Consider the following 10,664-nt stretch of genomic DNA (forward strand, 5'->3'; position numbering starts at 1 on the left):
GAAAATTAGAAATAGAAGAGAACTTCCTCAATTTGATAAAGGACATCTACAAAAATCCTATAGCTATCATCAGACTTAATGGTAAAATATTGGACATTTTCTCCTAAGAGCAGGAATAAGGCAAGGATGTTTATTCTACCCCTCTTATTCAATACCATACTGGAGACCCTTGCCAGTGCAATAATATTTATAAGAAATGAAAAGCTTAAGACTTGAAAGGAAGAAATAAACCTATATGTTCACAGAAGCCATGATTTTGTAAGTAGAAAATTTTAAGGAACCTATAAACAACTAATACACTAATCTAGAAAAATAGGTACAATGTTAATAAACAAAAATGAATTATATTTCTACATACTAGCAAGAAGAAATTGGCTATTTTTTAAAAAATTAAATTTTACTTACATGGTATCAAAGAACATAAAATACTTAGGAATAAATTTCTCTAGAGATTTAAAGAAAGATGTCTAAGACCTGTACACTGAAAAGTATAAAATGTTGCTAACGTAAATTAAAAACCTAAATAAACAAAGGTATATCATTTATGGATTGGAATACTCAATATTATTAAGATGTCAATTTCCTCCAAGTTGATCTATAGATTCAAGTCAACTGTGTTATCACCAATTTTGTTTTTGTTTTTGTAAAAACTGACAAGCTGCTTCTAAAATATATATATGAAAATGCAAAGGACCTACAATATACAAAGCAATCTAGAAAAAAAGAGCAGAAGACTTTGCATTATGACTTACTATGAAATCTTAATAATTATGACAGTCCGATCTGGCATAAAGATAAATATAACGATGCAATAGACTAGTAATCAGAAACAGACCTACTATTTATAAAAATGACTCATACTCTCATTTGCTTTTTGGCAAATACGGCAAGAAATCCAACAGGGAAAGGTAAGTCTCTTAACAAATGGTGCTGGAACAACTGGATATCTACATGGAAAAGAATGAACCTGAACCCCTACAGAAAAACTAATCCGAGATAGATCAAAGACATAAAGATAAAAGCTAAAATGATAAAGCTTCCATAAGAAAACATAAAAATTTGCTACTTCTGGGTAGACAAAGGTTTCATAGACAGGATAGAGAATGCAATAACTTTGGAAGAAAACTTGATAAATTAGATGTCACTGAAATTAAAACTTCTGTTCATCAAAAGATGCAATTAAAAAATGAACAGCTAAGTCAGAGAGAAAATTTTCTTAGAACATATAACTGAAAAAGGACTTATATTTGGAACATGGAAAGAACTTCTATTATACACTAACAAAAAGCCAAAAACTCAACCGAAAAAAAAGAAAAAGAAAAAAGAGGGGCCAAAAATTTGCACTGGGCACTTTTGAAAAAACAGATATATGAATGGCCAACACACACATGGAAAAAGTGAACATTATCATTAGTTATTAGGGGAATGCAAATTAAAGCCACAATGAAATATCACTCCACAACCATTTGAATAGCAAGGATATGAATCAACCAGAAAGAACTCTCATACATTGTAGGCAGAGTGCAAAATGGTACATCCACTTTGGAAATATATCTGGCCATTTCTTATAAAACTAAACATATACCTACCTTACAATCTAGCAACTCTACTCCTAGGAATTCATCCAAGAGAAATAAAAGTATATGTTCACCCAAAGGCTTGCACTTGAATATTCCTAACAGCTTTACTCATAATAGTCAAAATCTGGAAACTGCTACATGCCCCATCAACAAAATGGCTAAACAAACTATGGTATATTAACAAAAGGAATACTACTCAACAATAAAAAAGAGACAACATGAATGGATGTCAAAAGCACTATGTTAAACTTAAGAACCAATCTACCATGTGATCCAGCGATCCTTCTACTGGGTATTTACCCCAAAGAAGACTCATATCCGAAAAGATACTTGCACACCAATATTCACAGTAGCATTATTCACAGTGGCCAGGACATGAAATCAACCAAAGTGTCCTATGATAGATGGCTGGGTAAAGAAGCTGTGATACATATATATAATGGAATATTACTTAGCCGTAAGGAGAGATGAAATACTACCATTTGCAACAAAAGGAATGGACCTCAAGATAATTATGCTAAGCGAAATAAGCTAGAAAAAAAAAGTTGAAAATCACAATATCACTTACATGTGGGATATAAACCTAAAAGCAACAAATGAACAGGACAAACAGAGACTCATGGACATGGACTATAGAATAGTGGTTACCAGAGGGTAAGGGGTGGGGGAGGAAGGGGAAGGAGAAGGGGGTCAAATATGTGGCAAAAGGAAGAAATTTACTATGGGAGGTGAACACACAGTGTAAATATGTACATGCCTTACCATTAAAGTGTACAGCTGAAACTTACTGGATTTCGGTAACCAATGTCACCATAAAAAATTAAAAATTTATTTTTAAAAAAATCACTATGTTAAAGAAATAAGTCCTACACAAAAGAGTACATTTGTATGATTTCATTTATGTGACATCCTAGAACATGCAGAATTAATCTCTGGTGAAACAATCAGAAGAGTGGTTGCCTTTGGGAAAGTGGGGACAGGGACCGACTGGGAAGGTACATGAGAGAACCACTGATTTAACAGTAGTATTCCCTACAATCTTATTGGGTTTAAATAACACAGGTATATACATTTGTCAAAACTCATTCAATAGTACATTTGAAATTTATGTATTTAACTGCATATACATTTTATTACTAAAAGAAAGGAAATGGAAATAATATTTAATGCTAATAATACACACGTTTATGGGTTTAGTGGTAAAATTAGTGGTGAATGCAACTTACTCTAATACACATAAAAATATGATGGATTGATAAATAAAAGAATAAGAGATGGATAGATGAAAAGATATTACTAAAACAAGTTTAGCAGAATGCTGTTAAATATAGGTGGTAACTGTTTATGTACATATAGAACTTCCAGCTTCTCCTACTGTTTGAAAATGTTCATAATAACACTGGAGTGTATAAATCCAATAATTTAATTCTCTTGCCTAAAAATCTATTGGTTACACTCAATAATTATCATGGCCTTTATTCAGACCTGGTTCTCATTTACTTCCCAGCAGTTTCTGACACTTGAATCATCTTCTCTTTTGAAACCCTATTCTGCTATTCTAAACTGTTTCCCTTCTTTCTGTGATTATTCTTTTTGCCTTCTCTTCCTCTTTCTACTCCCAAACTGTAGGTATACCTAAGGGTTCAGAACTGAGCCCTACCCTAAACTTTTTCCCACAGAAAATTCACTTCCATTGTTTCAACTATCACTTCTATGGAATAAACTCCAACTCAAGACATAGCATCTCCTCTGTAATCAAGTCTCCCATTTCCAATTGCCTACTGAGTATTTTAACTTCCATGCCCCATGTCATCATTATTTTAAGCACAAAACTAAGAACTGGAATTCCACTTCCCAATCACTATCCACATGGCACATAGTTATCCGGGTCAAAACAACAAAGTTATTTTTTACTTCTCCTTCTAACTTAATCTTTAAAATAATCAAGACGTCGACTCCTCCTGAATCCATTTCCTCCTCTTCATTCCATCACCGCTAGTCTCAGAAAGATCCTTTTAAACTAACTATATTGTAAGAGCTTGCTGGTCGATGTCTTGGTCTCTGTCTCTCCCCATAATTCATCCTGCATATTTCTAAACATCTCTAATTATGAGTCCCTTCTAAGATTTCCTTTATCTAATACATGCAGAGCAGAAAAAGTTAAATAAGATATGTTACTTGCTGTGGTATTGAATCTCCAAAGATGGACCCCTCCCAATGAACCAGGCCTACTGGTGTTCACGTTCTTCACAGTCCCCTCCAACACTACATCTGGGCTGGGCCTGAGGCTCAGAATGCTACAGAAGTAGCACTGTGCCAGTGCCAAGACTACACCTTATGAAAGCCTGGAAACTTCCATTTTTATACTCCTAGGAGCTCTGAGCCACCAAGTAAGAAATCTGGCTCCTCTGCTGGAAAGACAATCTGGAGAAGAAAAAGCCCTGCGACAACATGGAGAGAAAGAATGAGAACAACTTGGGCATCCCAGTATCCCAGCCGAGCCCAACTTTCCAAGTATCTCCCAGAAATATGAATGATGCCATCTTGGAGGTTCCAGCCCCAGCTGCCATCTGGCTGCAACTACAGGAATGACTCCAAAGGAAACTAGTAGAATCATCAGAGACCCAATCAACCTGAATAATTTTGAGGAATAATAAATTACTCTTGTTTTAAGACACTAAGTTTTATGATGGTTTTGTTACACAGCAATAGATAATTGAAATACTTGCCCTCAAGAAGCTAACTATATAATGCAGGAAGCATTCGAATGAAAAAAAAAAAAGACCATCAGAGGTACGTGTTAAGACAGAGGCATACACACCATGCTAGGTTAGTATGGAGGAGCAGTCGTCTAAATGGTCAGGGTGTGTGAAGGGGAGGAGTAAGGGCGCATTTGGGAAAGGTTTCTAGGGAAGATTACAGGCTGAGTTTTCTGTGAATTCAGGAAAGTGCATGTAGTACTAGGTATAAACCAAAATGGTGGTTTGGGGAGTGATAAAAGATATGGCTGGAACATAAACGGGGACTAGGTAACTGACGGTCTTTTATATTAACCTAAAGAGTTTGAACTATTATCCTAAAAACTGTATACAACCATGAAAGATTTTAAGCAATGACATTATCAGAATGATATCTTAGGAAGACTTCTACAGTAGCAGTACACTATATAAATGAGAAGGAAGGCAGACTGGAGGCAAAGCTTAGTAGCCTACCTCTGTAATCTAGCTGATGAAAATCTGAACCAACAGTGGCAGAATGAATGAAGAGAAAGGGATAATTAATATTAAGAATCTACAGACCTTGGTAAAAGTAGATGTGGTGGAAAGGGGCTACGGGAGAGGAAGTTAGAATGACCCCAAGTTATTCCGCTTAGGCACTGGAGGAGACAGTAGTGTCACTACAGAGAAATGGTAGAAGCGAAAGTGAATTAAAATCACATACAAGTAGAAAGTTTAGATTCAGACACAAAGACAGGAAGAGAAGATGGATGTGTCTATTGATAGTGAGGAAACTAAAGGAAGTTTTACTTGATGGCCTCTATCTTTCCAGTGCTAACATTAAGGAGAGAAATGGTGGAAACAGAAAGTTTAGAAAGAGAGGCAAAAGTTTGAAACAGCCTTCAGAGGAAGAGGGAACCCTGAAAATCAAGGTAATTGTTGAAAGTCATAAATTTATTCTGGCCCCAAGATACACAGTTGTATTATTTTCTCCAGCAGCACTCAGCAGCCAAGGTATAGAGGTCAGGTGACTGACCTGACCAAGACTGGAGTATTACAGAAGAATGAAAAGAAAGAGACATCAGAGAATTTATGGCAATGGTAAGGCAATAATTAAAGTAATGAACCACGAGTCTAGGCTGGCTAAGGAAAAAAAATGCTTCCAGAGAGCTGAAAGACTAGTAGAAAATAGAGTGAGGTCATTGAACAAGAAAGAGGACTTGATATGGTCAAAGTGTAGAATTACTGGGAATGGGACAGAAAGCTGCGAAGACTGAAGGCTGTGGTCAAAATACGGGATGTTGCAACAGCCTGACTCACTGCTACTGTACCTAAGAAACACTCACTAGGTTTACTGATTGCTGGACAAGCTATTAGGACTTCAAAACATACCAGTTACATAAACTAACATTTGAGGAGAAATTTCCAAAATCAATCCTTATGTTTGTTAAATTCAGTTTAGCATAGACTCTTGTATCACATCCAAAGTAATGCTTCCAACAATAATCCCCTTGATCTCCTACTTATCACTCCATCATATGAGTTCATCAGGCAAGCTCAGAGCATTAAAATTAAAAAAAAAAAAAAAAAACTATGCTTGATATTGCAGTTTTTTTGTTACTTGTTCTAATCTAGTACTTCTATGAATCAACTGATGATGTCCTTTAAAGCACCAGTCCCCGACCATTCTGGCGCCAGGGACAGGTGCTCCTATGAGAATCTAATGCCTGATGATCTGAGGTGGAGCTGAGGCACTGGGGAGTGGCTGCAAATCCAGATTAAGCTTCACTCCCTTGCCACTCACCTCCTACTGTGCAGTCCGGTTCCTAAAGGCCAAGGACTGGTACCAGTAAGTGGCCTAGGGGTTGGGGACCCCTGATTTAAAGTGCAAGCTCAACATCTTTTATTCTGGAAAAGCCCTACTTGCTGCCATTCTTGATTAGTCACAAAGGCAAGGAGCTTAAAAAGCAGTTCTGCCCTGGAAGAGCACTAGTACGGAAGCCTCACTTTTCTAATGCTAGCAATGATCTTGAAGGACACAAGCTGGGAACTAGTGTTCCCAAAAAAATCAAGACAACATTCATTAAAAAGGAGCCAAGTGTCCAGGAAAAAAAATACATGACTAACCTGAAATTTTGATTTGTTTGTTGTTGTTTAAAAGTTCAAAGAAAAATGCTGCAGTGGTGGGGGTAGATACAGGAATTAGCCTGGCAAAGAATAGGGAGAAAGGCATTGCAGGCAGGGGGCCTACAAGGAGAATAGCAACTGAGCTGTGAGGTGGAGGTCAATTCAGGATGTCTACTTTAAAATTTTAATTACATTAAAATACACAGTGACTATGTCAAAACAGTGCAAAGAACTTAGCAGAATTCTATTAAATTTATCTTTATATAATATCACTGTGAAATTCTCTTAATTTCTTATCCAGTGATTCAATGAATACTTGTCAAATAATCATCATATATATAGCTCTGAATGAGTCCCATAAAAGAACACAAAAGAATAAAATTTATTTTTATAATACACAGAAAAAAAGTTTAGCCTTTACAATAAATGGCCAGCAAAGATACACATAAGTGAAAAAAAAAAAAAAGTAGAGTACAGTATAAAAATAAGTGCTAAATGGACAGAGAGCTGTAGAGGTATTCCGAGGAGGGAGAAACTAGTTTTGGAAGAAATGTAAGGAAGATTTCACAAAGGAGGTAGAATTTAAACTGAAACTTGTAATATGAGTAAAACAGATAAGATATCTTATAAAAGAACCCCAATTTGCCAAGCCAGAACTATGGGAGTTACTAACTTTTCCCTGCACATCTACAGTATTACTCCTAGTGTCCTACAAGCATGTTCACGTCTCGCCTTTATTCTAACCTAGGCCCTGATAGATGAGTCTCCTAAAGGATTCTCTACACTACTCCAATCCATTTTTCAACTGCCAAAGTCCTCCATCCAAAATGCAAATCTCATCCTTTGTTACTTCTCCTCCCTTAAAATCCTTCAATATATCTTACTATAAGGGGAACAACCCATAAGCTCCCTAAGGTTGTATATGAGCCTTTTGTGATCTGGCTTCTGACTACTTTACTAGCCTCATTTCTCTCCACATCACAGCTCAGTTGCTATTCTCCCTGTGGGCCCCCCCAGCCTGCAATGTCTTTCTCTCTTTTCTATGCCTGGCTAATTCCTCCCTCTATCTACCCCACCACTTCAACTTTTTCTTTGAAAGTTTCAAACCAAAAAAAAGTTAATAGACTAGTACAATGAACATATGCCCTTCATTTAGATTCACCAGCTGTTATACTTTTGCCACATTTATTTTACTTCTCTCTCTGACCATCTGAAAATTACAGACATTGTGAAACTTAAGCCCTGAAACTTTAGCAAGTTATTGCTTAAGAACAACTTCTATATAAACACACAATACCAAAGTCATACCCAAAACATTTAACTGGTATTATTACCTAATATGTAGTAGATATTCAAATTTTCCTAATTATTCCAAAATGTCCTTTATAGTTTAACCCAGGATCAAATCAAGGATGACACACTTGGTGGTCATGTTCCCCCTTATCTTTTAAAAGAACTCAATTTGGGGATCATTTCCTCTGGGAAGCCCTTTCTGACTCCCTCTACCTAGTCTAGGTTACATGCTTCTTCTAAATGTTTCATACTACCCTATCATAGCATCGTTGTGCTACTTTGTAATTATCTGATTATTTACCTATCTGCCCTATTAAACAATAAGCTCTTGGAGGGATTTTTATTCTCTAGATCCATATTGTCTGGCTCATAGTAGGTATTCAATAAAGGTTAGCTGAATGAATGAAAGAGCTGTGAACAATAAATATGATCATTATTTACTGAATTGTGCCCCCCCCCCATTCATATGTTGAAGCCCTAAGCCCCAACGTGACTGTATTTGGAGACAGGGCCTTTAAAGAGGTAATTAAAGTTAAATGATGTCATTAGGAAGAAAAAGATGGGGCTCTAATCCAATAGAACTGGTGTCCCTATACGAAGAAGAGAGACAACAGGAGTATGCATACAGAGGAAAGGCCATGTGAGAACACTGCAAGACGGAAGCTGTGTCTGTAAGCCAAGAGGAGAGGTCTCACCAGAAACCAGCCTTGCCAACATCTTGATCTTGAACTTCAAGCCTGTGGAACGGTGAGAAAATAAATTTCTGCTGTTTAAGCCACCGAGTGTGCAGTACTGTTATGACAGCCTGAGCAGAAAATACAATGACCAAAATCTTTGTGCCCACAATTCCTATGGATAATGGAATGCTAAAGAAAACCTGCGCTAGAACACAGATACACACAGAACACTTTTTCCACTACTTCTGGAAAAATGAATCCCACATTTAACAGAAAGTATGACAGAAAGCATCATTCATAACACCCGTGATATACCTAAAAAAAACCTAGCTGGATCTTTAAGACTGCAAGCAGTAAACTTGTTAGTATCAATCATCACTTGTAGCTTCCCAATCAAGTGGTAAGAAGATATCACACATCAAAAGGAAATCTTTCATGAAGCTTAGAGTAAAATTACAGACTCAGCTTCCCGACTTCTGTTCTTGAAATTTTTTTCTGCTAAGCTGCTTACATGTACCTGTCTATGCTTCATCTTTCCCAGAAAGACTGTGAAGATGATAACAGAGGCCATGCTGTTGATGTTGAGTGGTAACGGTGGTAGCTGTTTTGATCAATAATAAAACCTAGTAGTGTTCTCCTAGTACATTCTTCGTAACTGCTAACATATGAATCATCATGGACAAATGAGCAATCATTATCACTAGATTCTCAACAGAACAAGTGATTGGTATTGAAGCCTTCTCCCAAACATTCTTAGTCATGTTGCTCTTTGACACTTACCATCTTTCATACCTGGAAAATGATTCAGCAACTGAGTTTGCTACTTTTCACTTAACTCTGATACATTAGCAAGCCAAGGTTTGCTTGATAAACAAAAATGCATTTTAGTAGAATTTAAATACAATCACAACAGTATTCACAACTATTTTTATTTCCAAACAGTTCCCATTAAGAAACTTGGGAAAATTTTAAATTTGATTAAATTCTATGACCACCTTGCTCTTGTTACAGTACCCAGAAGAGGATATAGATCCACTACATAATTCTTCCCAAACAAATTACAACATTACTGTTTGAAGTTTGCTTTTGGTGCTGAATACCATAACAATAATCGAAGTATTCTCATAGCCTAAACTTTAAAAAAATCAGGTTATAAAGCAAATAAAATAGGTGTTAGATGCATATCAAAAAAATTTTGTTATATCAATATCTTGATCAAACTTGAAACCCAACAATTACCTGCTATTATTTCAAAGTATTAATGAATCTCTGAAATTTTCTTTACTGAACCTAACATAGGGTGCTGAAAACCTAAAATCACTGGGAGGTTTTTATTTGTGCGCTTTTTCAAATAAAAATTAGACTGAAAGAAACTAGAAACACAAACAGGACTGGCCCTTATGCACATATACATACACATCGGGTTTTTATTCTCAACAGCATCATTTACCTTCTGCCCTTCTCACAAAGTTTCTCAATTTCAGCTTTCAGATCCTGTTCCTTCTGCAAAAACTCCTTCTTTTCTTTCTCTATCTTCTTCTTTGTTTCTTCTCGCTTTATTGTTACATCCTGGATAGCCTTTAATATCTCCTGAGTCCCACACAATTACAGTCACATGAAAATGAAGGAAACAGATTAGTTCTTTCAGTCTGAAGGTTATTTTCAACGATTACAAATGAACATACTGACTTTAGTAAATTCAAATTGAATTTAAGAGAACCTGGTTGATGAGTAGCTTCAAAAACTAGTATTTAGATGTAAGAAAGAAAATTACAAAAAAAGCAGATTTCAATGCAGCAGGAGAAAGAATTTTTAATAATCACAACTTTTGAAAAATGGAATGTACCACCTTGTGAAGCAGTAAGCTCTCCATTACTGGTATGCAAATAAAGGCTGAATGAACACCTGTCAAGAATGCTAAGAAAGGCACTTTTGCATTGGGTAGGAGTTTGTTATTTCCAGCAAATATGGTCCTGTTTTGTTTTGTTCTGGTTCTACTTTGTTATTTGTGAGATTTTTTTTTTTTTTTTACTATTTAATAAAATTATATTTATATATTTTTCATAGTAAGAAGTCAAATAAAAAAGTGATAAAGTCAAGTCACCCCCTAATTCATACCATTTCCACCCATAAAGTAATCAACGTGTTCACTGTTTTTTACTTTTACATCTTTCTCCATCCACACATATATACAGGTATACTTCTATCATGTACTTCATTGCTTTTTGTTTTTTTAAACAAGGTCATTTTATATACATTCTGCATCCTGC

At 35.9% G+C, this 10,664-nt stretch overlaps 1 protein-coding gene across 2 annotated transcripts in view; it reads right to left on the reverse strand.

The window, feature by feature from the left end:
- The window catches only part of RNF214 (ring finger protein 214), a 41,358-nt gene that overhangs the window by 21,718 nt on the left and 8,976 nt on the right, over nucleotides 1-10,664 (reverse strand). For both annotated transcript variants that reach the window (XM_016134893.2, XM_016134894.2), the window contains one exon: nucleotides 9,845-9,984. In XM_016134893.2, coding sequence (XP_015990379.2) covers nucleotides 9,845-9,984 — 140 coding nt within the window. The remainder of the gene's footprint in view (nucleotides 1-9,844; nucleotides 9,985-10,664) is intronic.

The sequence above is a fragment of the Rousettus aegyptiacus genome, unplaced genomic scaffold (assembly GCF_014176215.1).
Source record: "Rousettus aegyptiacus isolate mRouAeg1 unplaced genomic scaffold, mRouAeg1.p scaffold_m13_p_5, whole genome shotgun sequence".
Classification (NCBI taxonomy): Eukaryota; Metazoa; Chordata; class Mammalia; order Chiroptera; family Pteropodidae; genus Rousettus; species Rousettus aegyptiacus.